This window comes from Dermatophagoides pteronyssinus, unplaced genomic scaffold, assembly GCF_027571235.1.
Source record: "Dermatophagoides pteronyssinus isolate colony J.1.1.1.1 unplaced genomic scaffold, Derpt_VIB-CSIC_2022.12 sq0034, whole genome shotgun sequence".
Taxonomy (NCBI): domain Eukaryota; kingdom Metazoa; phylum Arthropoda; class Arachnida; order Sarcoptiformes; family Pyroglyphidae; genus Dermatophagoides; species Dermatophagoides pteronyssinus.
This window is the reverse complement of record NW_027461558.1, coordinates 163096-191065: the sequence shown is the minus strand read 5'-3', so window position 1 is coordinate 191065 and position 27970 is coordinate 163096. Positions and strand designations below refer to the sequence as shown.

Sequence of the window (27970 nt, the reverse complement as noted above, 5' to 3'; positions counted from 1 at the left end):
TCATTTTTCAATTCGGTTTTTGGTTTGTTTATTTTTGTTTTTTGTCGATTTTTTTACACCTGTTGTCACCAGTTTGTAAAATGATTTCGATCATGAGATCTGAATTTAAATCTTTATTCAGAATATTTTATATTAGTGTTAACAACAATAAAAATCGTACCGTAATAACTCCTTTTTACCATAATAATGATACAAGTTTTCTTCGTTTGTTTTCCTCATCGTCGTCAAAAGAATTAGATGAAAAAACCTATGAAGAATTAGTGAATAAAACATTGGATAATCTAAATGATCATTTTGAACAATTTTTCGAACAAATTGATGATAAAAATTGTGATATTACTTTTAATGTGAGTGAAATTTTTGTCAAGTTTTTTTTGATAATCAATTTTCGAATGTTTTAATTTTGTAGAATGATGTACTAACCGTATCTTTAGGTTCAAAAGGTGTTTATGTGATCAATAGACAAACACCAAATCGACAAATTTGGCTATCATCACCAATCAGGTAAATTGAATAGATAATGAATGAAAAATTATTTAATCATTTTTTAAATAGTGGCCCAAAACGTTATGATTATATCGATGGTGAATGGATATATCGACATGATGGTCAAACTATACAACAATTACTTCAAAATGAAATGAAACAATTATTCAATGGAAACTAATTTAGAGACTTTGAACTTGATTGTAATCTTCAATTGTCGGCTATAGCGTTGTATTATTCAAAAAATCATATTGTAAATTTTTTTTCAACAAAATTGATTTATTATTATGTAAATGTTATTAGAGATATAGGTTATTTATTTATTTATTATTATCACAAAAACAATGAAATAACAATTTTTTTTATGAAAATTAAATCCAATATTGATTTTTATTATTCAAATTACTATCAAATTCATTACGATTGGTCATTGTTGTTGTTGTCGTCGTCGTAATGATTCGATCATTTTGATAATCATCATTTTCATTACTACCGAATGGAAATGGAGGTGAATATGAACAGGTTAAATGTTGTAAAGATTTTTGATTTTTTGATGGAAAAAAATTATCATTATGGATATTGGCAATATCTATTGTATCATCACTTTGTGATTCACCACCATCATCTAATACATCTTCATCTGTATCATTGATTTGTTTGTTGTTGTTGTTCCAACAACGATTATTTCTTGTTGGACTATCATAATTATGATGATCATTAATAAAATATAATGATGGTGGTGGTAAGGGTGACATTATTTCATCATGGCCATATTTTTTGTGGCCATCTCTTTTCAATAACTGTAAATTAATTGTTTGATCAAAATCATGATTGAATGGTGATGATTTGGACCCAATAACATCATTATGATCATTTCGTATGATCGAATGATCATTATTAAATGTTGCATTCGATGAATAATGACTAGTGGATGAATCTAGATTTGGTCGTGAACAATATGATGATGATGAATGCGTTATTGTACTGGAATGATCTGTTTGTGTTGTTGTTGTCGTTGGCGGCGGCGGTTGCGGTACCGTTGTTGTTGGTGATAATGTTTGCGTCACATAATCATTATTATTAGAATTTGAACATTTTGTTGATTTAGATTTGGTTGATGCAAAACATAATGAACGAATAATGATCATCAAAACAGGTATCAAAAGTACAAGGAAAAGAATGAAAAAGAATAGTAGTAGAAAAAATTGTTCTTTAAACATTGTTGTCATTCCTAAATAGCTAAGATAATTATTTTTCATTAGAAATTGATTCATTAAATCATTACTATCAGAATGATTATTGAATATATTGATAACAAGTACACCTTGTGCTGTTTGAACATTCAATGCTCGAAGTTCATATCGAATTCGATCAGTAATTATTTCATTCATTGGATAAATGATTTCTACATTAGCAAATGCTTCGTATACAATACGATTCTTAATGATATCATCTTGAGTGAATTCATGGACAATATCATGAGATGATGATTGCCCAAAACTAAGCAAACTTAATGATCCATATCTTGGTTGTTCAATAATTTTAAACGTTGGATTGGATTTTGTTTCGCTTGACAATTCACTGTTGGAAAAACAGAAAATTAGGATTAGATTTTTGTGTGAATTCCGATAAAAAAATTGATTCAAATTACCTTGCATCAACGTGATCAATATTGATCAATGATTTTAGCCCGGGAAATGCAGCTACAAATGGTTTACGTGCTTTTACCAATGCAGCAACAATAATTGGTATGTTAATATTACTATGAATTTTTTCATTATTTCGCTGAAAAATATCAACGACAAATGAATCTTCACCACCATCATTGAACATATTTTCCTGTATGTAGAAAACTTGATTATCATTGATTTGTTGTTGATTGAAATGTAGACTACGTTTATTTTCCACCAATAAATGTCCAAAGAATGGTCCTTTTTTTACTTGATAAACAATTTGTTTTGGATCTAAATCTGTTTCATCATCATCAATTTTTACAGCCAAATTAGACCGAGTGATTGGAGCTTTTCTTGAACATTGTTTCAGATGAATATCGGTTTTATTCGCTAATTCGATTACAAATTGAATGACCGTTATGGTTAATGGATAATATGGTGTGCAATGTTCTTCATTCATATTCTGCAATGATGATGATTGTAAATATTGATAATTTATTTCGGCAGGTGGTTCGATCATTGGACATTCAATTCCAATTTCATCTTTAACACGAAACCAATAAATCAATTGTGCGGGTAATGAACCACGATGAACAAATTCAATTTGTTCATCATTGATATCCTGTTGTGTAAACATACGTATAGCAACTTCTTGAATATAATTTCGATGTGTAAAAAATCCATCTTTTTGCCAAACATTATTACCGGCCAAAATATAAATAATATTCGTATCATTACCATCGTTATCACGTGTATGAAGAATGGAACGTGTTATTAATGTTTTGGATCCAATTTTTACATTCATCCTCGGACTACGATTCACAACAATCGGATATTCATCATTCACTATTTTGGGGAGGCAAATGAATGAAAATTAAACAAAAATTTCACAAGTTTTCAAAACTTACCGGGAATTATTTTGATCGGTAAAGTTAGATTCATAAATGACATAATAAAATTATCATTAGTAAATATGGCAAAAATAACCGAATCTGTATAGCTATTACTATCATCATGCATATAAATTATTGATTGATTTCGTATGGCTGCTATTGGAAACAATGCAAAATTATCCAATATTAATCCATTACGTAAAATGATACCATGTAATGGTTGTCGAATGATTTTCAATAAAACACGATTCTCATCATATTTTAGACGGCCAACAAATTCATTTAGATTTAATTCTTCGAAACTTAATGCTTTAAATTTACCTTCCACAACGGTCAACGATTTGATTGGAATCAATGCATCAACATTGCTTTTCATTATATCACGCATATTTTCCATTGCAATTTCAATAATAAAATGTACACTTTTCAATGGTGGCATTTCCGATGATTCAATATTGAATATGATTCGATCCAAAACAATCGGTTCAATAATAGGAACATTTTGATCATAAAGAACAAGATTTTCATTGATTTGTTGTTGTGTAAAATTATTGATCTCTTCTTCATCCTGGCTAAAACCTTCCAAAATAATACGACCATAAGTTGGTGCTTTGATTATTCGATAAATAAATTCTCGTTCAACATCATTATCAACATCTGGATCACTTGAGCTAACCTGTAGATGACGATTTGTTATTGATTGCTGTGATCCAGGTGTTATAAGCATCTTTTGATTTGTATCGATCATAATCTGTTGTCTGGTTCGAACCAAAATTCGAAGCACATTTGATGAACCATAATTTTTTCCATCAGTCAAATGAAATCTAAAACTACCATTAGCCGAGCCAACATGAATGAAAAAAATTCGACCCATATCCAAATCAGCTTGTGTAAATTTATCGATTGTTCGATTGGTATCGATATCGATCAGATAACCATTGATGGGCATCGAAATCAGATAGACAATTTCATTGGCTTTAGAATCAGCATCGATTGCTAATAATGATTGATTTGTTATCGGAATTTTTTGTTGTAATTGACCATTAATTGGTTTGATTGTTTGCAATACTGGTGCTTCATCATTGATTGATGTTACTTGGATATGAATTGTTGCCGGTAAACTTTCTTTTTCAATCGAATTAGCACGTGCAACTAATGTAAACCAATCACTTTCATATTCCGAACTATCATGTTGATAATATATTCGACCGGAATCTAATTGTTCACCTGTAAATGATTTTATCGATAATCGTACATTATCAATGCCTATTGATGATATTGTTCCATATTTTGGTTCTTCAATCACAACAAATTCATCAACATATCTCATATAATATGGATGTGTTATATTGATTATTGTTCGAGTTAGAATGATGGAATTACCTTCCGAAACTGTTAGATTTTCTGTTCGTAATGTAATGAATTTGGGTATCAGTTCAATATGCAGGGTAAAATGAGCCATGCGAAATATATCATCACCAGCTTCTAGGCTGAATGAATCATGGAATCGATCATTGAATATTTCCGATTCGTTGGCGGTATAATTTCCACTATATTTTGATTGAATATTTTGATAAAAAATTTGACCATCAATAATGTCTTGTTGTGTAAAAACAATGGCCATTTGTTCATTTTGTATAGGTTCTTTGAATTTGGTTAATTTTTTTATTACACCAGATTTTGGTGGCTGTACAACAGTATAAACAATACGATCTTCCGATAATTCTGAATGTTTTACCGACAATGTTTTTGAATCAATTAGAACCTGACTATCTTCCAACATTGTTATGTTCTGTTTGTTGATAATATCTAAATGAAAATAATTTTGTGGATAAATTCGAATGATAAATTCTTGAGATTTGGTCACCAAATCTTTATAATCATGATCATTACTGAAAACTGAAAAACAAAGATAAAAAATAAAGAAAATGAAATGAAATATTTTTCTTGTCAACTTTACCTCGAAATTCAAATGAATCATTACGGCTAAACGGTATTGTTTCATCTTCGAAAACAGTACTTTCATATTCAACTAAACCATCTTGTAATTCCTTGAGAGAAAAAATCAAATTAACTTTTTTTTGAAAGAAAATTAATTCAATTAACTTACCTGAAGTGTAAAATGATTGGTAGATTTTTCATTAATCAATATTTGTCCATAATGTGGTTCGGTCAATAATTTGATGAAAATTTCATTCATATCTGGAAGATTTGTTTCAATTGAAAGATTTTGTGATGTTATCAGGCAAGTATCACCATATTTAACCACTGCACCGGTATTATTTATTATTTCGATATACGGATCGGATGCACGAATTTCCAATGATTCAGCCAACAGGTTAAAATGGCCATCGGTAATGGAAAAAATTGCTTTACCCGAATCTAAATTTCCATTATGACGAGAATTTTAGCTGGCCATCATTTAAATCTTGTTGTGTAAATGATTGTGCCATTGAATTATTAAGAAAATGAAATGAACCAATAGTGGAATAGATTTTTGTGAATAAAATATTTGATGGCCATGTATTGAGGTCTAAATCAACATAACAGATATCACGATTGGTTAGTAAACGTTCAGTATTACGAATTATATTCAAACGTTGTGAACATTTTCGTTGTGGTGGATTATCATTTTTCATTAGGATTTCAATAGAAAATTTTGCATTAATACGACCATTATTGGTAAAATTTTCGATAAAAAAATCAAAAAAATCAATATTATTTTCCGAATCATCATGAACATAGTAAACTTTTCGTTGTTGAATTAAACGTTGTGAAATTCTCAATGGATTAATCTCCACCGTGTTATCAGCGTTTTCAATTTCAATTCGACCAAACATCGGCTGTTTAATTATATCGAATTGAACATCATTTTTAGCCGATGATGATGATTCAGTAGATCGAAGATAGAGATGATTTTCATCAATCACCGATCGATCGCCTTCCAATACGGTCAATTTTCGATTGATTAGAACATAGTTTTCCAATGAATTATCAAAATGAATGCTTTTTTCGGGCAAAAAACAAAATTAGATTGAATGTTTATCTATGAAATCGATTAATATACTTACTAAAATGTTGAAGTTTTTGTCGAATTCGAAACATTAACATCATAACTGAATGAATCGATTAAATCCCGTAGTGAATCAATATTAACAAATGAATTATTACGAACATAAAAAATTTTTCGTTCATTCAAATCATTTTGGCTGAATTGTGAATCAAAACGTAGTTTCCTTTGCCATACATCTGTAGTAGCTAATGAATAAAGGGTACCATATGAAGGCACTGATCGTAATCGATAACGAATTGATTCTGGATCGCTTAAAATTGGCTGTGTTTGATACGAAAGTTCTGTACTTGTAATGATAAATTCTTTTTCATTACGACTAAAATTATAAATATTTGTTCCATATGATTCCAGTTCTAAATGTGAAACAAAATTGATTGCAAATCTAATTCGACGAATCAGTTGTTTTTGAAACATGATTTGTATATCGATTCGATCGGATTCTGGTAAATGTAACAAATCATCAACAGCAATATGTAAATATCGTATTTTACCACGATCCAGCTGTCGTTGTGTAAATTGTGTAACATTCATCCAATTATTTGGTAATGATCGAAGTTTTTGTACAACGCCGAATTTTGGTTCCTGATCTATTTCATAACGGATAAGTTGTCCAAGATTTTTATCTTGTTGTTCAAGAATATCATTGGTGATTAGGCTAAGATTTGAAATGGTTATCAAAGCATGAGTATGATGAGCCATAAGAAGACCTGTGTTGATTACATCATTATCGGCCAAATTATATGGTTTGAATGTTAGTTCGAATCGTTCTTTTTCTCGATGACTGATCATACATTTCACCGATGTTGATGATAATGAAACATTTTTTTCTTCATGCACAAAAAATATGCTTCCATTTCGTACGGCATTTTCGGTAAAATTTTCAATTTTTATCGGTAAATTCTTGTTTTGTTGAGCAAAATATCCATGATCATTTGGATTACAATCGATTATTTTGAATTGTGGATGATGATCATCTTTTTTCTTATTTTTTCCTTTTACAAGAATATCTTTCAACTTGAACATTGATGATGTTAATGGAAAACGATTGTTTGCTAGAATTTTCAAATGAATTCGATGAACAAGATCATTGACGGCAACATCATTCTGTTGTTGTTGTGCTGTTGTTGAAACAATTTTGAATAAAATTCTGATTAGATAACGATCACATTCAACAATATCGAATGTTTTTGATTGTCTTCGAACCAATTCTAATGACATTGAATCACGCATTTTACCCGATATAATATGCGTATAACGTATTGGTTGTGTACGTAATACATTCGAATCGATTATTAATTGATCAAGATTGATTGATCCGTAATCGGGTTTTTTGGCTATAACTACATCAAATATTCGATCATTATCAGATGATGGTGATAGTATATTAGCATCGGTCAATATGGTTAATAATGCAGAATTAATTTCGGTTATAGTTCCTTCGTTGACTGAAATTTCACCAGAATTTTTATCACATAACATTGAATTTAATGGCTGAATCCGATCGGAATCTTGTTGATCATTATCATTGATTGATTCGATAATTATTGATTTATGTTTAAAATTTTTTCGAACACATGATGATGGTGGTGGTAAATTATTGCTAATTGTTGAAGATTTTTGCTGATTTGTTGGCCAATGTCGATAATGATGATTATGATGATTTTGACATGAACATTTGATTAGATCAAATTGTTCATGGCTACATTTAGCCCGATCTATGCATGGTCTTTTGTCGGGATCATCATCATCATGACATAAAAATTCCCATTGACAATTATTACCAGCTAGAATTTTCCGAGTTACAATTGCATCACGAATAATATTTATCCAATGGGAATTTATACGAAAATTTCTTATACATCCTTTCAATGATACATTTGATGTAATCAATGTTGATTCTAGACCTAAATTGACAGCTAATGATTGTCGTTCAACAATAAGACCACCTAAATATAATTCATTTGAAAGTTTTGATCGAAATAATTGCCATGTTTTTGTTTTTGTTTTTGATGATGATTCTCGTTGTCCATCGATAGTGGCCATCAATTGACCATTGTCAATCAATAGTATTTCTACATGATGCCATTGACTATCAGCCAAAATAATGTTTGAATGTAATTTGCATTCATCATTTCCATCGTTTATGGAAACTTTTAATCGTTTACGAATAATTTCTATTGCAAAAAATTCTTTTCTATATGTATTCGTTCCAGATATAAATAGAATCATTGCATTTGTTGATGTTGTTTTCAAATCAAATTGGACGGATAGATTTGTTGTTCGACTTGGTTGTACTTTGCTATCTGTAACTGAATTACCAAACAAACCGGGTAATAAAACATAACTATTTTGATGATGTACAAATGAAATGGTTACTTGAGTTTCGTTTTTATTATCTGAATCATCATCATTATTGATAATAATGTTTGAAGGACTAAATTGTTCATCACATTTTTGATCTAGATCGACTTCATGATTAATAACTTGTCGTTGTTGTTGTTGTTGTTGTCCATTGACGATAAACAAATTGAATAAATTTTGTTCATTAAAATAAACATAATCTAAACATCCACGTAATGGATGAATATCACCTAAATAAAGACTTTTTAAACCATGTGAACTTCCTAGATAAATTCCATATTGAATTTTTAATCCATTTTCACGATGAAAACCTTGAATTTGTTTTGAATAGATTCTTGTTGAATCAATTTTTAATAATAATTTTCTATCGATACGTTCTAAATGAACATGATGCCATTCCAAATCGTTTAATGGTTTTGAATCATAATAATCATCATCATTGGATTTGAGAAAAGTTTCACCTAAACCGAAATTAATTTTCACCTGACCAGAATAGAAAACAAAATGTCATTTGTAATGGGAATTTTATATAAAGTTAAAATCCTATTACGAAAAAAACTTACAGCTAGTTGTCCACGTTCAAGATACAGAAGGCAATAATCCGATGAACCGGCAGCAAGAAAAATGAATGCATCGGATTGATGTGTACGAAATTCTAATTGAATTTTTGTTTGATTATTATTTAAAGGGAAAGATGGTATCTTCAAATAGCTTTGACCATAAAATGATGCTAAAAAATGATGTTGTTTAATCCATTCCGTATTGTATTCAATCATTAATCAGTAAATAAAGAACAAAGAGAATGAGAATTTTTTTTTGACAGATGATATTTATTATAATTGATTAATTGACTAATGGATGTCATTTTTTAGTTAGTGAAAACTACTGCTATAAACATTAAAAAAAAGTATTTAAATCCTTAGCTTAGACTCTATGTTTAATTATAGTATCTCGCATCAGTGAAAGTGAAGATTGCTAGTATTTTTATTGAGATGTCACACATTTCTCTTTGTGTGTGTGTAACTAAGTGCATAGACATCATCATAATGACAAGGATCCCTTCATTCCATAATGATGATGATGATGATGCCCTGTTAAATTGATGATTCACATCAAAAAAAAAAACAGCTAAGCAATATTCAAAAACTACACACACACATGGGTATTTGACATTTTTTTTTTTTGGTTTTCACTCTATTTTTAGCCAAAAACAAAAATGACAAAATTTGTTGGAAATGTTAAATTTTTCACTACCGTACTTGAAAGTGTATGGTAGAGTTCATTCGCTTTAGTTTGTTTTTGTGTGAAAATTCAAAAAAAAATCGATTTTTTTCAATAAATAACTTACCAGAATCGATAACCACCAATGTAAATGATGCGAATATTAGCCATAGTTTTAATAGGGAAAATCCAATATGAAGATAGTATTGATGGCGGTGGTGGTGGTAATGGTGATTGTGGTGATCATAAATCAATGACCACCTATTATGGTTCATATTATCGTCTGAATGAATTTTTGAAAACAAAAGAAGACAAAGATTGAAAACTTTGAGAAAATTCACTGATGATGTTTCGAATCAAAATGAAATGATCATATTATGATTTTTAAAAGAAATACTAAAAATACAATGATGTCAGATGAATAAAATTCTGCTCGCAAACGCACACAAACAGTTGATGAATGGGTTATCATTTGCAATTAAAAAATGTGCAACAACCATAACAAAACATATTACAAAATCTCGACAATAGGATGTTTAATCTGATGATTTTTTTGTCATCTTAGACAAATAATAGAATTGAATTGGAGAAACATGAATTCCAATAACAAACAAGCAAACATCCAGCAAACAGAAACAACAATCCTTTGTGGGTTGAGATGTTTTTTTTTGTATCGGGCATGCATCGAAATGCATGAATTTGTTATATTATTATTATTATTTCATTTCAATCAACCCGAAAAATAAGTAAGTTAAATGCGCGCGTTTATTATGTCAATGTATTTGGTGATGATAACAGAATCACTTTGAACTTTTTTCAAAACAAATGTGAACAAGAGAATATTCACTACACATTGAAAAGATTTTCATCACTTTCGACCACTTCGAATGATGCTAAAGAACATGGATGCTTTTCTGATGTTTGTTTTGACTCTCCATCCAGCAGCCACTACTTCCTTTTTGTTCATATATGAAAATTGTTGTGATGGCAGTGATCAAATATTCGGCTGTTCTTTCCCATCAAATCCAACTGATCTTTTGGATCCATATGGAAGAAAAAAATGAAATGAAAATGGTTTTGTAATCTAAATAACATATATAACGGATGTTTATTATTGATTTTTTTCTGTATGTCAAAATGTTTTCAATTCAATTTAATTTTCGCGTGTAACACGTACAGTGCAATTACTGTTACTATTCATTTCGATTGGTCCATCAGAATCATTAAAATCATATGATGATGAATGTTCATCGGGCCAATGATTTTCAATGGTTAATTTGTAAAGCCAACATCCAATAATAGCGCCAACATGACAACCAGCAACTGGTACCCAAAAATAATTTGTTCTAACAAAAAAAAAGGAAAAAAAGCTAGAATTTTTTTAAAGAAAAAATTTCGGATAAAAAAATTACCGAAAAACATCCGATGCATCATGTAAAGCAATCGCGGAAAATATTCTGGGAGCCAAATCTCGTGCTGGATTCAATGGACCACCACAATTATAACCAAATGAAAAAAGTATTACGCCAAGATTAGCAAAACCGATTGCAATTGGTAGAAATGCTTGTTTTTTGGAAGAATTGATTAATACAATCAATTATAATGCTGATTCAATGATACAAACCTTTAGGTACGGCCATATTTTTCTCATCAATAATAGCACAAATAATAAGAAGAAAAAAAGCAGTAGCAACAATTTGATCAACCAATGCTGTACCAGTGGTTATTTCCGGAATCATTTCCGTACCAAAAACACCGATTGTTGAATTGACAAATTTTTCATTGAAAAAACTTTCACGATAAACAATAAATGTTAATGTTGAACCAATGAATGCACCAAAATATTGTGCACAAAAATATCTAATAACATTTGACCAATTAAATTTACCAATTGATGCTAAACCTAAAGTGATGGCTGGATTTAAATGACCACCGCTAATACCACCGGATACATAAATTGCTACTGTTAATGCTAAACTCCATGCCATAGGTGCAATAATCATGGATATTCCATTGTTTCCGGTTGGATTATCGATCATATTGAATCGAATGGTTGCATTGGCTGAACATCCTAAACACTATAACGGGAGAGAAAATAATGGAAAATGTTGATTTGAAATGAATGAATTCAATTGAATAAACAAACAAACCACAAGAATCATGGTGCCAAAAAATTCGGCCATAAATTGACGAACTTTTAGATTCTGTACTCGTAATGACACCATTTTATTATTATTTGTTGTTCTCAATTTAACTTTTCTTTTATGAAAAACAAAAAACTTTCGATCTGATCGATAGCCAAAAAACAAATGATCCAATTTTCAAATGACAGATCAAATCATTCTAATCCCTCAAACAAAAATGACAAATTAATTGCAATTTAATCACCTTAACCATTATCATTAAGGGATTAAATATTTTTATCATTTTTTTTGAAATTTTTGAATTTTCAATTTCTACCACCAGATGGCTGTACAGCGAAAGAAGTTGAAAATTTGAAAACAGAAAATGGTTGAAAAATGGATTTTTTTTTACATCAAAATAAAAAGAAAAAAAAAGATTATTGATGATGATCATTACATTATCCAATAAAGTTTTCTGTCACATTAAATATGAGTATGGATTTCCTATATATTCAACAAAAAATCCATTAAAAGAAGAAAATTTTTTGTCACAGACCTTAGATATAATGACAATGATCACACAATAGAAATGTGAACTATGGAAAGAAACATCACAGTGATTTTCGCATTCAACAAAGTAATATTCACATTGTTCAATTTGAATAAAAGAAGAAGAAACCCAATTCTTCAAACACAACAAAAAAAATGGTTTGATAATAATAATGTCATCGACAAGACAAGACAATATTTTTTTTTCTTTTGTCAATTTTAAGTGAAAAAAAATCCTTTTTTTCAATTCATTCTATTCATTGATAATGATGATGATCATCATATAATGGGTAATATGAATTCGAACAAAAAGAAAAAACTTATTTCATGGTGAAACATGCAATTAATTGTTTGTCGATGATGATGATGATAACGGCGAATCGAATTCAAAGAAATAACAAAAAAAAATTTGTTTTTGAACAAAGAAGAAAGAAAAGCAATTCGATATTCGAATGAATTTTTGATTGATCTTTATTGTTTGTTGATGATGAATTCATCGATATCGATTCAATACATTTTCTCGATTCAGCTTTTACAATATTGTCAATTCAATTTACAATTCATCTTCGGATCATCATCATCATCGAAATAACAATAAAGCAAAGAAATTGACAAAAGAAAAAGAAAATATTGATTTCCAAACAACAACAAAAACTCATTCAACATTCTCTGGCTAATCAAACCTCGAAATTGTCACGGATCATTTGACATCGGATCGGTGTTGGCCATCATCATCATTTGCCACTATAAATAAAGATTTAGCAGTTTCTTTATATTATAGTTTGAAAATTGAATTGTTTCGGAATTGCAATTGAACAAAATTCTTGATAATAATGATGATGATGAGAAAGTCAATTACATCGATTTGCAATCAGGAAAATTGATCAAAATTTCATCATCATTTTTCGGTTTGTTGGTTGTTGTGGAAAAGCATGATTCTTTCGAAAATTAACCTTTAACATCATCATCATCATCATCATAAACTTCGTTAACACTTCGTCAAAGTTTTTGTTACTGACATTACATAACATCTTATTTGACATGTTTATCACCACCACCACTGTTTTTTTCCATTATTTTAGCTCAGTGATGGCTTGTCAGTTGATGTCATGTTTTTTTTCTTGATTTCGATTACATAACCAACCAATCAGTATAACCGATTTTTTTGGAAAATGGAAGCCAAACATCTTAACTATTTACCGATCACAACCAACCATCCAATGGATAAACATTTTGACAATGTTTTTTTTTCTCGCTGATGATGTTTGCCTACGCATCTTTTTTGTTTTGATTAAATTTTGGTTCCGCTTGAAGAAAACAAAAAATCAGTTATCACATGAATGATGAGAAGCAAATCTTGTTTTTTTAAGACAAGATTATTACATAACTGATGTTGATCGAAAACTAAAAACATAAATATAAATATTTTTGTAAGTTGCCCGAAATAAAACAAAACACAAAAAAAAGGAGGAGTAATAGTTTTTTTTTGTCGGGAATTAAATTTGGCGGCAAATTGGAAATTAATTAAAACGTCGTCGTAGTAATTGTCAAAAAGTTAGTCCGAATCGGTCGGAAGAATTGATTATTTGATGATCAACAACAACAACCGACGGGATAAGCGTGGAAGAAAAAGAAACCGATTTTTCTTCAATCAATCCGATGATGATGATGATTGATTTTAGCATCTTGTAACAACCAAAAATCAAATCAAATGAATGAAAATTGCAAAAAAAAAGAATTGATCGACAATCAACCAAAAGCATTTTTCATCATCATTTTTTCGTGTTTTTGTTTTTTCACTTTTTCTTCTTCTTGTACCGCCGCGTCAAACATTTACATTAATATGCTAATCATTTTTTTTGGTTGGTTGGTTGGGGATCTCTATGTGTAATCACATCATCATAGAAATCCAATTCATTGATGATGAGAAGGATGTGTGTGTGTGTTTTCTTGTTTGTGAATGATGCTGTTTTGGCCAAAAGCCTATTATTAAAATATCAAATACGACCATCAATCTTTGAAATTTTTCTTTGCTGTTTTTCGTTGTTTTTTGCCTATATTCATTCATTCATTCAATCAGAAATGAATTGATGATGATGATGAAAAAAGATCAAAGAATTTTTTGGTAAAAAGAAATTCTTTCGAAACGGTGAGAAGAACGAAATGATTTTTCAATGAAAGCGACGCCCGAAATTGTTTCAATAAATAAAAATTCAAGTTTCAAGTCTGGCACATTATAACAAGATTAACCAATTGTTTGTTTGACAAATAAACAAACGAAACAATTGAGGCGTCAGTTAGTCTGTCCGGTTTATTTGATTATTGTCGACGTTTTTTTTATTATTGTTGTTGTTTTTGTTATTTGGTGACATTTATTGTTTGAATAACGAATTTTTATTTTGTTTGTTTGTGAACAAAATAAAAATTTCAATTTAAAATTGTTTTGAATTGATTCTTTTCGTTCGTTCGAATTGTTGTTTACTTTAGGTTTTTTTTTGATTCAAGTTTGGTTGTTTAACGCACACAGGCCAATCCTTTTTTTTGGCGAGCTATTTGCACACTGACTTTATGCCGCAAACAAATAAAAATTGAAAAACTTTGTATCCAAAGTTTTGAAAAATTTCAAGTTTTTTTTACCTGAACACAATTTAAATATGTAATTAAATTGGCCAGGTAAAATGAAAAATGTATACATTTCTTTTATTCACTCACTTAAACACACACTGTTGACCATTGTCCATTGATTTTTTATTTTTTTCTGAATTCTGATCATGAATTTCAGATCGAATCGATCAATTGGCAATCAATCACAATGGTTTGTTGTTTGTGATATCCTGGGTTTCTCAAATATTTTTTTTTCACTTATTTTTCAATGGCGGTTTTTTTTGTTGTTGTTTTTTTATTTGTTAAATTTTTTTTTCTGCAAAAACTGATCAACAACAACAAAAAAGGTGTCAAAAGTCAAATAGCCAAATCATTTATTTGATTGGTGTTTTTGTGTAGTGTTTCGATCTTAAAGTGATTCGATTACCTGGCCCAGCAACAACAAAGAGAGTATATTACCTGAACCAAAAAAATGAAAGAAAAAATTCTTTTTTCTTCAAAAAAAACGAAGAAAACAATGTTAATTGAGTTGACCATTCACATACACACACAATTAGATTTGATTTAGATGAAAAAGGGGGATAGGTGGGTAGCTGATTTACCTGGCTTGACCGGGCCAGAGCTTATTGAGTATAGGTGTATTCCAAATAAAATTTTTTGTGCTCGGCATGCGGCATACATTATTAAGAAAAGAAAAAAAACCACGCCACGCAGTCTATCTTTTAGACTTTCGGTGGAAAACAAAACAAAACAAAAATCCAGAACAAAAATTTTTTGTTTTTTTTGGTTAATCAAATTTTTCAAATAAAGAGAATATTTTTAATGGAAACAAGATGACCAAAGATACATTCCTTAATCTACAGGGGTGCCCACTACTACCATTATCATCTTGTCTGATGAGATTTTTTCCCCTCTCCCGACTCCACTACATCTCGATTATAATTCAAGGACCTAAAATTTGGTAATTTGACAAACAAACAAAAAAAAAATTTGTTTAATTCATGCGTTCGGTATGTTTTTGTTGTTGTTTATTTGCTGTTGGGTGTTTAACAATTTTTCATATCTCCCTATCTGAATCAATCTAAAATGTAGCTAAATGTGGTCGATGATGATGATGATGATGAGAAAAAAAGCCGAAAACATCAATACTAAGATGACCATCAATTTGAATGGAAAAACATAATGATCGTGTGAATCATTTTTCATCATTTTGTTCCACCCCTCACTCTTCTCACAAACACATCAACCATTGAATAATAATAATTTCTTCATTTTTTGCTTTCATCGAATTGAATAGATCAAAAATAGATAGATGGATAGAGTTATTGATGATGATCATCATCATTTCACCAATTTTTGTATCCGAATCTATAAATCACACAATGGAATTGAACTTGACTTTCATCATGATGATCATCCAAAATAAAACATTAATCGAATCGAATTCGTGTATATCCCCATCAACAACAACAACAAAAGTCGATTGATTGATTCTCTTCATTCAATGGAAATTACTTTATTTATTCTCACACACACCATATTGTGAATAATTGTGTGACAAAGAAAATGAAATAACTAACAAAAAAATAAAATTCAATTTTTTTCGATTCAATTTTTCCAATGTAAATCACGAAATTTGTTTTTTGTTTGTTTGAATTTTTAGTTCGAATTGGTTGTGACAACATAGCAAACCAACAAGTGTGAAAAATATTGTTGTTCACGATTTTCTTTTCTGTGTTTTTTTTATTGTTGTTGATTATTTGATTTTTTTCTTGGTTTCGGATGATTCCTGTATTTGATTTGGTTTTTAATTAATTTTTCTTCCATTCTAAATAAAAAAAACTTGATGATTCGAAAGGTGATAATGATGATGATAATAATAACGTTAATTATAACCAAAAAAAAAATTATGGCGGCTATGAAAAGAAAACATCCATTTTTAGTGGTTAAATAAGAAACATGATTTTCGTTTTTTTTTCTGTTAAACATGTCATGACCATCAACAACAGGATGATCATAGATCACTAGTCAGGGTAGTCAGTTTGTTTTTCATAAACAGGGTCTAGGGTGAAAGAAAATCGAGATTTTTTTTTCTTATGGTTTCATACTAATTAAATGTTGTTTTTGTTTACACGATTAATAATGATGATAATGATAATGGTGATGATGATGATAATGGTGGTGGTGTGTGTGTTAATTAATCTTTCCAAAACAAAAATGATATGATTTTTCAAGTGTGTTTGTTGTTGATTTTCCAAATGATAAACATCATCAGGAAAAATGTTTTTTTGATTCAGAATTCAATTTGATTTTTGAAATTGAAACAATTTATTTTTTCTGTTGTTTCATTGGTTTCGAAATCACTCTGAATCCGTGTTTGTTTGCATGTGCATCATCATTATCATTTATTTTAGCTAAAATCATTATTGAATTCTGTCGAATTCAACTGAAAAATAAAATTCAAAACCAGCTGTATATTTTTTTCACTTTTCTGACTGCTACGTAAAACAAAAAAAAAGTTCTGGTTTTTGTTTCATGTTACCTATCTATCGGCAATGGTCACAAATGTTGTTGATGATGATCACTTTGATGGTTCAAAGAAGTGATCATCATCATCATCATCAAACATCATGTTCTTTTTCAACATTCTCTACATACACACACATAGAGAGAGAACGTGTATGTCGGCAAATTGTTGCCTATTCATTTAATTTAAAGAAGAAGAAACAAAAATTTTTTTTCAATCTTAACATACAAATCATTCATCAACATTATTCACTCTCACCCGTGTGTGTGTTTGTATTCGGCTATATTCAAACAGAAACATTCACATAACATATATTATAATAATACCTGCCGATTTTCACGCCTCTGATAAGAATCTCATCATCATCATTACAAATTATTATTATTATTATTTGACTTTTACAACAGAAGAAATAAAGAGAAAAACACAGAGGTGTTTGGTCAGTTCAGTTTGGTTGTCGAACAAAACGATTTTTCTTTACTTTACTTTTTCGTAAGTTTATCATCATCATTATCATTATATTCTCAGTCTTACCATCACTATCATTGCCACTGCCACTAATATTACCTGAATCAGTAACACAGCAGATTGTTCTTGTTTCTTTGTTATGTCGTTGATCATTAAAGAAATGTATGGACATTTTTTTTCTACAAACACGGTGGAAAAAAAAGATATTTGATGAAAAGAAAAGAAAACAATTTAATAAAGGTTAACATTTCTTGTTTTTTGGATGTTTGAAAAAACATTACTGGGATTATGATCATAACGATTCAAAAATGGCCACGAAAACAATATTGTCATTTTTGTTTCTTTTGATTTCTCTGATTGAATCATATTATTGTTGTTATTATGTAATGTCGATCAAAGTCATTGCCGCTTTATATGGAAACCTTTTTCTTGTTTGTTTCATTTTCAACAACGATATCTATCCATTATATTGATCGATGTCGATCATCATCATCATCATCATCATTTTACACGGTGTCATTAGCACAATTTGAATTCAATAAAGTCGAAACGAAACAAACATCTTACATCTAAACGTTGTTGTTTTGGTTGTTTTCTTTCAATCATTTAAAAGCCGAATGCAAATTCGTGATTCGATAATAAAACAACAACAACGAAAAACATGGCCAAATTTTCCTTAGATCATCTAGTTAGTTGAATGTTGTTGTTGTTGTTTTTTTATCAATTCCATAAGAAGCCGAACATCATCAGCCAAACAACAACAACAGAACATTATACATGTATAGATAAATTTCACATCATTAAATGGTCGATGTTCATCATCAAGTCGATCATGTCGATGTTGTTGATGTTTTTTTTCTTCCTTTATCTAGCCAACCTGATAATCTCTCTCCTTCTTACTGAATCCTGTTGTCGGTTTAGTTTGTTTTTTTTTTTTTTGATTCAGTTCATTCATAATGAATTTTTTCTTTTCTCGTTGTTGTTTCCAGTTTTGCGGACATGAGAAATTGTTGATTGAACAACATCATTTCTATCAATCGGCGGCGGCGGCGTCGTTCTGATCAGTGATGTGATGTAAGTTTAAAGACAAAACCGACCTGCAAAAGATGGATAGATGGGTCGTGTTCATCAAAATTCACGTTCATTCATTTATTCGTTATTTGATGAATTTTAAAAACCCGACATAACACGAGTAATTTTTCAATCTTTCAGTACAATTTGCAATTTATCCAAAAGAAATAAAGGCAATTACATTTGATTGTTGATCTTGATTGAAAGATAAAGAATTTTACTTAGACGTTCAAAACAAAAAAATGCCGCAATTGATTAAAGAAAAAGAAACCAAAAGAAAACGAAATGTCTATTCGCAGGAATAATTTTTCATCAAATAAACCAGAAAAAATGACAATGTTGAATACCAGAAAAAATCCCGTTGGAAGATTGATTAGATTGGATGATGTAAATCATCATCATCAATTCAACAGACACGGGAAAAGATATAGATCAGTTATTTAAATGTGTGTAAAAAAATGACAGCAAATGTATATGGAAAATGATAATGACCAGAACAAAAAACATACAGCAGTATGTAATAGACACACATAGGCCAACACCTTTTACACAAATCAAATAGATATTCAGTCGGAAAATAAAAAAAACGATAAGAAGATCGGATAAAGTAAAAAGCGCAATGATTGTTGTTGTTAATGTTGATGATGATTATTATTATTGGAATGATGATGAGATAAAAATCTAAATGGCTAATATCGACGAGGGTGCCGACAATCTGGTTATGTTAGTTTTGGTTAGTTAGTTAATACAAAAAAAGCCAAAATATTTAGCCGACGACGATCAAAAACCAAGATGAATTATTATCATGATGATAATGATGATATAGGAGAGGAAAACAGAATTGGAAAAAAATATATTATTCTCACAATATCCGTCAAAACAACACCAACAACAAGTCATAAGAGCCGACCAGAACAGTATTTTTCATTTTCTTTTTTAATGAATGAAAAGAAATCATCATTTTTTTCACATTTTTTTCTCTTTGATTTTGATGAATGAAAATTAATCCTAATCCTGTTCATGTTGATCAAATATTTATAGACAATCTTACAACACGAACAACAACAACCAAAACATTTGAATTTGATCAATCATAAACAATTTTCTTTCTTTTTTTTCCACTTGATAAAATGAATCGTTTATATCGCGAAACTCCCAAAATATAAATCAATCATTTTTTCTATTTCAATTTTTTTTTCTATAATGACAACCATCATCATACAGAGGTTGATTGCTTGCTGTGATTTGCCAATTAAAGAAAATAATAAATAAATTTTCATTACCACATCACATCATTTTATGGTTTATTAACACCATCATCCATGGATCAATCAATTTTTTTGGTCAAGAAAGAAAAAATGTTGGATTGACCTGACCAATATTATCATCAACCAAATGTTTGTTATTGTGTGTCACCTGGTTTGATAATAAAATTCATTTGATTTTTTTTATTCTTCATATTTTCACTTTGACAAACAAACAAATCAAAGAAAAAAACATATAAAAAAATTTGTTTGGATTTGAAAATGTCATAAATGTCAAATCTGATGGAATTAAAATGAAATGTGAATGTGAATAATGCAAATACAGGTAGCCCACAAACACAATGATGATGATTATAGATTTGACTGCTGTATTCACACACACACACAATGATGAATACAAACAAACAAATCAAATGTAATGTTCCTGTATGATACAGACCTTTTTTTTCTTTTTTAACAGGGAAAATTCAGACAAAAAAAATATTGTCGGATCATCATCATCATTTCTCTCTCTCTATGACACGTATATTCTTTTGATTATTATAGTCATCATTATTATTATTATTATTATGGATGATAATATTTGACTTTTGTATGGTATCATCATCATAGTCATTTTGTTTGATTGTTTGGTTGAAAATTATTGGTTTGCGCTCGGTTGATTGTGTCGTTGTTGTTCCCTATGTCTTTTTTTCGCTGTGTTTGTGTGTGTCCATGGTGTTTGGATGAGAAAAAATGATGATGATTATTATCATTGGCTATCATTTGGATAGTGGGTTGATAATTTTCAGTTTTTTTCAAATAAAAAAAAATTGTAATCTTTGAACAACAACAACAACAAAAAAGTCATTGCATAGTGTCAAAATTATGTTTATATTTTGTGTATGTTTACAAATGATGATGATGACAACCACACACAAATATTGACCAATTTGAATAGCCAAAAAAAATATAATCATGATTGGAATGCGTACATCGAACATATAAAAAACAAGATTATCGTTTATGCTAAGGTTTTCATTTTTACATTTTTTATTGATAACAAACAACAAATAAATATAGTCTTTTTTTTATCACTGTATCATCAATATCATTCGGATAATGATACACATAGTGAATGAATGAAAGAATATAAAAGAAGACAATGATAATATGATTGCTCGATCGACTAACCAACTGGACAGATCAAATATTCAAAACTAAAAAAATGTTATATAATTTGTTGTCGTCATTGTTGGGGGGAAACGACGGTGTAAATATTCAAATCAAACATTTTTACATTCAACATTTGACAAAAGTTGGCTTCACTGCAATTCATTTCGATTTCAATACAAAACAAATGAATGAATGAATATCATTTGTGTAAATTCAATGGGCGAAACAAAACAAAAAATTTGTTTTCATACAAACCAACGACAACAATAACAATAAAAAAATGATAACATAAATATTTGTCTTATTATAAACATAATATGTACGTGTCACATACACAAACCATAATATAAAATAACATTTTTCCTCCCCTTCAATCATCATTCTGATGATGATGATTGGTTACCATGGCAGTGGTGTTGTTGGCCACAATGGCGAAATGTTATTTCATCATATAGGATTCTTGGTTGGTTGATTTATGTTTGATGTGTTTCTGGTATGTTTTCCCTATATTTGATTTTTTGTTTTGTTTGGTTTGGTTTTTGTCTGTTTGTTGTCATTTGATGTTGGAAACAAAATTGAATGCCTGCGGCTGCGGCCAACCATGAATATAGCTGATTTGTTTTTTCCCTTTTTTCATTCTGGTCACATCATCAGGTTTGGTGTGTTTTTTTGCTGCTCGACAAAGATATAATTCAATTTACAAATCGTTTTTTGTTTCACCGGTTTCGATCGACTGAACTGTATTGTTTGGTTAATTGTTTTTCTTTTTTTTGGTTGTTCAGTTCAATTAAAGCAATCAATGAACAACCAACCAAACAATTTGATAAAGCTGTTTTGATTGTTTTGTTTTGTTTTGTTTGAGTTCACAAACAAAACAAAAAAATTAAGAAAGTGAAAAAATGAAATTGAAAATTTCAAAAAAAAATTGTGAATTAAATGTAGCGAAAAAAATCAATCAAAAAAATGAACATCACTTGATCAAATGATTTGTAAATTCATTCAGGCAATTCAAAACGTAATGGCCATTCATTCATTCAAACTTATTTTTTAGCGGTTAAGGTTAAGAGATCAGCATCCATCATCATAATAATAATAATATTTTTTCTCTGTCTAAGATGATGATGATGATAATTAAAGTTTAATTACCTTGAAAAAAGTCTATTCTATTCTTTAGGAAGGTAAGTAGGTTTGTCTGGTATATTCTCAGCTGGCTATTTGTTGATTACATCACTTAAAATCGGAATTTATAAAGTTAAACAAAACAAAAAAATGAATGGGAAAAAAATTGAACAGGAAAACTGAATTAGTTATGCTTCTGTGTGTGTGTGTGTTGTTTGTAATTTTTTGTTTTGAAAACATCAAAAACCAAAAAAGCATCTCCATTTAGAGAATATAGCCACATCAAATGTTTCGAATGAAGGATGCATGTGTGTGAGTGTTCATTTGATCATGACGGCATTAAGTTTTGAATTTTGTTTTGAATGAACATAATCATCATTACTGATCAAAATATATTTGTATAAACAATATACTTTCAGAATTCATTTCAGAATATTTATCTTTTTTTTTGAACATCATTTTTTGGATTTTCTTTTGTTACACAGAATGTAATTACCACCACCACAACAACAACCATCAATGAATTTTGTTCTGGAACAATTAAATTCAAAACATTAATAGTGATGATTATTATTATCATCGTTTTTTTTGTTGTTCAACAAACAATTGATAATGCTCAATTGATAATCAACAACAACAACAACAATGATCCATTCAAAATGTAATAATAAAAAATCAATCCGTGTTTTTTCAAAGAAAAACGATTAAAATCAATCGAAAAAAACATGATGATGATGATCTTCTCATCATTGTATTTGGTCATTGCTGTTGTTGTTGTTCAAATGGTGAAAAGAATGCATTTTATTTAACAACAACAACAACAACAACAAAAGTAAATTTGATTATAACAACGATGATGATGATTATTATTATCATTTTTTTCATTGCATCTGCAATAATATGCCATTAAATTGTTATTGTTGTTAATAATAATTTCCATATGATTTGTATTTTTTTTCATATTTTCCAAATGCTTTAATAGAGCTTCTGTAGATTGATAATCGTTGTTGATGATAATCCTGTATAATTTTATATATTTTTCAATATTTAATCTTTGTTCAGCGTGTTTAAAATGAGAAACAAATTTCAAAAAAAATAAGTTTTATCGACATTTAATCATTATTATCATTGAAATTTCTTTGCTTTATTCAATTATGATGATGATGATGAAAAGGAACCGAAATGCTTTTTGAAAAACATTTTTTTTTGATAATTGAAAATTCGTGAATCAACATTACCCCCCTCAAATATTGCTGATGTTGATCATCATCATTGAAATTTTTGAAAAATTCAAAATGATGATAAAGTTGATGATGATTGTTGTTGTTGTTCATCTTGATGATCATCGTCATAATGATTTAATGGTCGATTGTTTGTGTGTGTGTGTGTGTGTGATATTTATGTTCAATTTGTTTATTGTACAAATTTATCATTGATCAATGAATAGATCAATCAATCATTTAATCGATCGATCAATCGATTGATTGATTGATCGACTGATTGAACACAAAAAACAAATTTATTCGCTAGATAAAAAAAGACCTAATTTTTCTTTTTGATCGTTGTTCATTGTAGATTAACCTTATATTTATTCAAATGAAAAATGTTTTTTGATGATGATGATGACTTTAATGATGTTTACTAATTTTTTTCTGTTTTTTATTTTTTGTTTTTAATTATCCTGAATGAAATAAGAAATTACATGATGTAATGGTGTGTGTGGTGGTCATGTCACTTCCATTTAAACCTGAATGGATGATGATAATGTCATTAGCATTATGAGTGGAATGAATAATTGCAACAGGCTCAATCAACATAAGACATGTATATCATGTTTATGAATAAAGTAATTTTTTATGCAATAATAAAATTGGCCATATTGTTGTTATTGTTATGTGTTTTGTTTTCCTTTTCGTTGATAATGGTGACAATAATAACAACAAAGAGCATATATTACGTGTGTGTTTTATCATCATTTTATTATTCATAGCATTTAGTTTGATATTTTCCTTTGCATCATTAATAATATAATAATAATCTGCATTTTATTTATTTTTCCTTGAGAAATGCAAAAAAAATCCATTTTTCTATAGGTATATTTTGTAAAAGAAACATGCATTTCTGTCATCATCCTGTCAATCAAAATAAATGATGATGTTTGTTTTCATTATGTAATAAATATCAATCGAAGGATTGATGTTTTCATTCGAAAACAACAACAACAAAAATGACCAGATCTTAAAGACAGTAAAGTATTTTTTTATGTACTTTTATTACTGTACTGTATTAAGTATTATCATCATCATCATTATCATTATTGTGGAATAAAACCACAACAAAGAAAATGGCAAGACTGATTCAAAAAGATGATCCCTATTAGATCTAGAAAGAGAGACATCCCCATTCATTCATTCATTAATGATGACAATAACAATAAAAATAGTGTTGAAAGAACAGTGCATAGTGTGTTTTATCGTTTGTTCATTTTATTTCGTTTGTTTGTGATCCACAAACAACAACAAAGATGTTTTTTTTTTGGTGATGAAAGGCGCATTGTTTTTTCGGTTTTTTGTTTTTGTTTAGATGTTGTACAACATCAACAATGGCTATTATAGGAGAAAGGCAGAGAAAAAAACAATGACGATGATCATCATCATTATCATTGTTATCATTGTTTATCATGATGATGATGCTTGTTTTCTTTTTATATTCAAAGTCGTGCCTAGATAATGAACAAACCAAACATAAGATAAATATAGACAAACTTTACTAACAAAAAAAAAAGAAGATTATTTCATCCTTTCAAACAAACATTAACAAACAAACAACCAACACAAATATTAATGATCATATAGGTCATATATGCAATTTTTTGCTTTTGATTTTTTAAAGAATTACTGCGCATAAAATGATTTGACAATTTTAAACATCTTTTATCGATGCTGATGATAATGTTTCTTTTTTTTACATTGGAAAAAAGTCTATGATGGTGACATGTTGGATACTGACACCACCACACTCAATGACGGTTAAATTACTAATTTTTTTTCTTTCTTCATTTATTCATTGTTTTATTTTGCCTGCAAAACATCAACCAGAAAAAAACGATTCATCATTATAAATAAGGGATGCTTTTAATATTCATATGATGTGGTGTGGTTTCCTTTGCTTTTTCATTTGGTTTCATTCATTACATTTATTTAATGAATAAAATGAATGAATGAATGAATTTTTCATATATCTAAAAGACTTTTTATTCAACTTCTATCATCATCATCATTATAACTGTCATCATTAAGGCTCATTATAACTCGTTTCATCTTTCCAATGTATTGCATTCATTCATTCATTCCGATTTCTATTGTCATAATTCATATGTGAGATTTTCATCGCTTCCATCATCATTATCATCTAATGTCTGAAAGATCCAAGATCTGAACAAAGTCAATATTATTATGTGTATGTATGTATTTTTCATATCGTTTTGTTGGTCGGTTATTATTATTTCTATTTTCATTTATGGTTCATTACATTTTGTTGTTGGAAATGAACAAATGAAAAAATAATAATAATTTCACTTGTCACCACCACTGAATCAATGCAGCAAGAAAAATTAAAGAAAAAGAAAAAAAGATGGCAACCAAAAAACCCAATGATGATGATGATGTTTGAGTGTGTGTGACAAAAACTCATTTCCCTCAAACGTCCTAATAGGTTTTTTTTCATCATGAAAAAAATGTTTTATAGTTTGGAATAGAGAAAAATCATCCATGAATGAATGAACAATGTTTGTCAAAGAAACAAAAAAAAACTTACCAAAAACCAAATGTATTTGGTTATTTTGAACAAGGAGGAATGGGGAGGTTAATGTATCCGGTGTGTAATCATCATACAGACAGATTTTGAGAGAAAAAAATGAAAAAAGAAAAAGAATTGTTAATTATGAACAGAACAGAAAATTCATTAATAACTGCTACTGTATTTTTATTGTTAATTATGGTCTTTTGATTTTTTATTTGTTGGTTCCAAATATACAATCAAAAAAAAACATTGATGATTATCATTGGATATTATCAATAGTTGTATTTTTCATCGATAGCCATACCAGTCACCATCATGTATAATCATTATTATCATATGAAAACATTTTACGAATGTTTGGGGAGGGTTATCCAGAAATGAATTTCAGTCATATTTGTTGTTGTTATTGAAGCAATTTTTTCGATTTGATTTATCAAAACATTTAATGATATGGTGATTATATCCATTGCCTATATATTTCATCATTAATCGATGTTTTTGATCTCAATTTATATTCAATTAGATGATGATGATGATGACCATGATCAAATCGAATGACCATACAAGCAAATGATGAGAGAGACCTCACCGAATCTCAATGCAAAAAAAATGACTAATTTCAGTGAAACATTTTTTGTTTTGCTCAGATAAAAACGACAAAGTTTTACAATAATCGAAGAGGTGGAGAACACAACATAGAGATCTGAGAAATGATCCTGATCATCATCATCATCATAATCATCTCTACATGATTATCATCATATGTTGTGTGTGTGTGTGTTCAGCAAATCAACCAACCAAACGAATGTGGAAACAAATGTAAAATGATTATGCTACTAACTGACTCTAACTAACTAACTAACTAATCTACCTAACTAATTACGTTTTTTGTTTTCTTCATTTGGCTATAGCTAATGATCATTTGATAAATGTCCAGAATTTATTTCTGCAAAGAGGAGACTTACGTTAATGAGAAAATGTTTTTGTTTTTTGAAAATGAAATAAAAAGAGTATGCGCACATTGTCATCATCATTGTTATAATGATGATCCAATGGATGAAACCGAACAACAAACAGAACAAACAAACAAACAGAAAAAAAGTCATTTTTTTCGATTTGAAATGAACATTCAGTATGTTGGCTATCATCATCATAGTGGTTTTTTTGAAAAGCAAAAAGAAAAGGACTGCCTATTTTGAAAGTTGCACACACACAAAGAAACAAATGTGGATGTTCACGGTATTAAAACAAACATTGAACATTCACTGAACACAAACACAGATTGAACTCCTATAAAAACACTTTTATAACGAATAAAAATTCATTCATTTTAGTTGATTTTTTTATTGTTTTTAAAATTATTATTATTATTATAGATTTTATGAAGATAATAATCACCATTGATGATCATTTTTCAATCGTGGAGAAAATATTAAAACAAATGAAAATCATTATAATGAATGAATTGGTCATTAATCCAAATACACACATCATTTATTGTTTTTTTCCCTTTACTTGATGATTATGATGATAATCTTGACTATGATTATTTTGCCAAAACTAGACTAGATAGAAAGAAAT

The 27970-nt window shown here is 29.1% G+C and overlaps 3 protein-coding genes across 4 annotated transcripts in view; 1 reads left to right on the top strand and 2 right to left on the bottom strand.

Annotated features, from left to right (window-relative positions):
- Positions 1 to 3: 3 nt before the first annotated feature.
- On the top strand, positions 4 to 845 carry fh (frataxin). Its single transcript, XM_027339648.2, has 3 exons — positions 4 to 347; positions 410 to 504; positions 556 to 845. The coding sequence occupies exons 1-3, from the start codon at positions 81 to 83 to the stop codon at positions 665 to 667; spliced, it is 474 nt and encodes a 157-aa protein (XP_027195449.2). The 5' UTR covers positions 4 to 80; the 3' UTR covers positions 668 to 845.
- Positions 841 to 10467, bottom strand: kon (chondroitin sulfate proteoglycan 4-like protein). Its single transcript, XM_075823685.1, is given in 9 exon segments — positions 841 to 2067; positions 2138 to 3005; positions 3068 to 4951; positions 5013 to 5103; positions 5163 to 5453; positions 5455 to 6058; positions 6124 to 8969; positions 9050 to 9216; positions 9835 to 10467. Coding segments are annotated over 9 exon segments (8109 nt in total). The 5' UTR covers positions 9983 to 10467; the 3' UTR covers positions 841 to 857.
- A 329-nt stretch (positions 10468 to 10796) lies between these two features.
- Positions 10797 to 27970, bottom strand: part of LOC113790035 (aquaporin-9-like) — a 68922-nt gene continuing 51748 nt past the window's right edge. Inside the window, exons 2-5 of one of the 2 annotated variants that reach the window (XM_075823689.1) lie at positions 11858 to 11964; positions 11332 to 11785; positions 11120 to 11270; positions 10797 to 11053 (exon numbers count right to left, since the gene is read on the bottom strand). In XM_075823689.1, the coding sequence (XP_075679804.1) occupies positions 10861 to 11053; positions 11120 to 11270; positions 11332 to 11785; positions 11858 to 11932 (873 nt within the window). In that variant the 5' untranslated portion in view covers positions 11933 to 11964 and the 3' untranslated portion in view covers positions 10797 to 10860. Of the gene's footprint in view, positions 11054 to 11119; positions 11271 to 11331; positions 11786 to 11857; positions 12042 to 27970 lie in introns of those variants that run through there. The other variant, XM_027339645.2, reaches the window with a different exon arrangement.